This window comes from Elephantulus edwardii, unplaced genomic scaffold, assembly GCF_000299155.1.
Source record: "Elephantulus edwardii isolate Elephantulus edwardi_28Jun2011 unplaced genomic scaffold, EleEdw1.0 scaffold00251, whole genome shotgun sequence".
In the NCBI taxonomy this organism is placed as follows: domain Eukaryota; kingdom Metazoa; phylum Chordata; class Mammalia; order Macroscelidea; family Macroscelididae; genus Elephantulus; species Elephantulus edwardii.
Genome location: NW_006400001.1, coordinates 2,791,016 through 2,794,299, shown reverse-complemented (window position 1 = coordinate 2,794,299; position 3,284 = coordinate 2,791,016). Strand labels below are relative to the sequence as shown.

The 3,284-nt window shown below is 38.6% G+C and overlaps 1 protein-coding gene across 3 annotated transcripts in view; it reads right to left on the bottom strand.

Annotated features, from left to right (window-relative positions):
- Positions 1-3,284, bottom strand: part of PPARGC1A (peroxisome proliferator-activated receptor gamma, coactivator 1 alpha) — a 1,278,036-nt gene that overhangs the window by 9,252 nt on the left and 1,265,500 nt on the right. For all 3 annotated transcript variants that reach the window (XM_006899276.1, XM_006899274.1, XM_006899275.1), the window contains 2 exons: positions 1,165-1,286; positions 680-831 (listed from right to left, as the gene is read on the bottom strand). In XM_006899276.1, the coding sequence (XP_006899338.1) occupies positions 680-831; positions 1,165-1,286 (274 nt within the window). The remainder of the gene's footprint in view (positions 1-679; positions 832-1,164; positions 1,287-3,284) is intronic.

The window sequence follows — 3,284 nt, the reverse complement described above, 5'->3', positions numbered from 1 at the left end:
TATTATTAATACCTTCTAAGATTATTCTGGTAATTGTGTATAAGAAAGTCACAAATCCTGAAGCTGTGGAAGCATTCCAAAAAATTGACAGGAATTTGTGTATATATATTTTAACATTTTCTGCCTTTTGTTTTAAAGTAAGGGAGTAACAGCGTGATATTTTAGCATTGGGTGTATTCTTTCTCCTTCACAAATTGCAATGCATAGAGAATGGAAATATTTGTAAGATACTGTAAAGTAATGAAGGAATAAAGAACAGGAGGGGGGGTGTTTGCATATTGTATTTCACTAAACAAAGATAATGCTGTGCAACCAAGCTAGCAAAGAAAGCACACGTGCACACACATATCCTAACATATGTGGACTTGCCAAGCAAAAGTGCACACACACACACACACACACACACACACAACCAAACAAAAAAGCAACAAAACAAAAACACCATGAAGAATTTCAGCACTCAGGCAGTTTGTTGTACAAGAAATTTACTTTACTTCTGCCCCTTGTTACTAAAACCTAAGCAGCTTGCTTCTCAAACCACATCTTCCACTTGAAAATAAAAACCATCTGGGTTCAGATATTCCCGCTAGTTCACACTCAGATGCCTAGAGATGATATTTGCTCCCTTTGTGAGCGCCACATTATGGATTCCTCATTCCATGTACAATAAAATCCATACCTAGGTCTGCATAGTTAGACTTGAAAAATTGCTTGCGTCCACAGAAGTACAGCTCGAAGTCAGTTTCATTCGACCTGCGCAAGGAGTATCCGTTTTCAAGAGCAGCAAAAGCATCACAGGTGTAACGGTAGGTAATGAAACCATAGCTGTCTCTGCAATGAAGAAGCGAAGTTCAAAGTCACTTAAACAAGTATTAGCATACATGGCTGTAACCCTTTCCACCCTGGCAGATTTCAAGAGAGCCAACACACCACCCATTTATCAATGTGATTGTCCTGTCAGGCGGCTAAATACTTATTTCTGGGACAGGAAATCTCAACTAAAAAGATTAATAAGTAAGGATGAAAGAAAATAAATAAGGTTTTGAACTCAACATGTCATCTTTCAAAGCACTTACATTGGCAACTTCCATCTGAGTAATCTTAGGGCCATAATTTTTTACATACGTCAGCTCCTAAACAAGAAATAATCTTGAAGATTCTCACCCATCATCCCGCAGATTTACTGTGCACTCCTCAATTTCACCAAAAACTTCAAAACGGTCCCTCAGTTCAGCCCGGGTTGTGTCAGGTCGGATTTTACCAACATAAATCACCCGACGCTCTTCCTATGGGGGTGTGGGGGAGGAAGGAGAGACAATTGCTCACTCTAGAGAAAAGAAAGGAGTTGAGTCTCCAGAAGCATTTAGAAAGATACAATCATGCACAGTGCAGACCCACAGAGCATGCCAATTAGAGCAAAACAGATGGTAAAGTTGAATGAATCGCTATGCCTGCTTCAAAATTTACTTTCAGTTTCTTAATCTCAGTCTCTTCTCTAGTACACAGGCTCCCCACTGCCTTTCTTCTCTCTGCCCTCTTACAGTTCATCTATTGTTCTTCACATGAACTCTCCTACATTAAAAAAAGAAAGCTGTGCAAGGATGATCTTTCTTTAATCACTGATAATTCAAACACTGTGAAACAATGTAATCCTCCTGACTTAATGATTTCTCTGAAGAATGGGTAAGAAATTGACCTGCTTTTCTCATTACCTCCAAATTCTTATAAAGGGAGATACCCCTGATTTATTTTTTTTTTAAATTCTCCAAACAGTGATTCTTAAACTGTAGCATGATTAAAAATCATCGTAGATGCCTGTTAAAATTATAGATTTTTGGGGGCTTATGCCGGCTGTAATAGAAAGTCATTTTTGAGGGTTGGGTTCACCAATTTGCATTTTTATCAAGCACATCCAGCAATACCAACGATATGGGTGATCCAAAACAAGAAGTTGAGAAACGCCACCTTCAAGTGTTGTTGTTGTTGTTTTTAGGTGCTGTCGAGTACAACTCACAGTGACCCTATGATCTCTGTCCTCTCCAGTGCCACCCTCATCATCTCTGACACAGTTGAGGCCATATCTGCAGTCACTGAGTCAATCCATCTTGGTGATGGTCTTCCTCTCATTCTCTGACGCTCCACCCACCATTCCAAGCTCAATGTTCCTTTCTGAGGAATAGGCCCTGTAAGTAATGAGTCCCCTCAAACCAAATTAACATTAAAAAGTCTATCCATTAAGCCAATCAGGTGAGTGAATGGGTAAGGAGATGTGCTGCTCACTTAAAACAAGCTGTCTGCAGGAATAAGATGGGCATTTGCCTCTTATGCAATTTATAGGCTTTGAAAACCCATTGGAAGGTCAGCTATGAGTCGGTTCTGACTCACTGGCACGTAATATGGTGAGTCTAACCAGATAACAAGAACACTAGTAAGATGTGGCCTTATTTTCACTATAGAAGTCAATATAAATCTGAATGCCATCAGCAGTTCATAATCTACAGAATATGAGAAGACTTTTTTATAGTTTGAAGATAGATTGCCTTTTTTTTTTAATTGAAAATTCATTCTCTGTGTGGGAAACAATCCCTTCTTACATTGTTCCAAGAAGAAATGCCCAAAGGAGATGGTATCTTCCAAAATTCAGAATTGGGGCTTTTTTTTTTTAATGAATGTCAAAAGCTAGTACAAAAAGTCTGTTTGCTCACCAACTACTGATTATGTCTACCAAGATGAATAAGGATGGCATGAATTTAAGATTACAGGGATTGAATTGGATCGAAGCAGAGACAGAAGAGCACGGGGCTACAATAGCAGCGTGAGGTACAAAGGGTTCACATGTTCAATTGATAACAACAGGATTGGAGTCTCAGCTTCTCCTTGAGATGCTCTGCGGGGGAGGATGTGGAGATCTAATTTCTAAAAATAAACCACTGAAAACCTGGGGAGCAACACTACTTGGGCACATACTGAATTACCAAGAGGAGAATGACCCAACAGCAACTGGTTAAGATATATATTTCATAATATAATAGTTGTCTATGTACATAAAAAAACAAAAACACCAAAAAACCCAACCAAAACCAAAACACCAAAACTAGAAAAAGCAAATAAACAAAGTCCTCCCAATTTTAATCTTAATGCAAAGCACAATCCTATAGAATTTATTGAATGTCTTCCCTGGTCCCATATTTACCAAAGCACCTGACCACTTAATAGTTGTATTAACAATGTAACTGCTATCAACAAGGCAAAGAACAAGAACCATATGGTCCTATCAATTGATG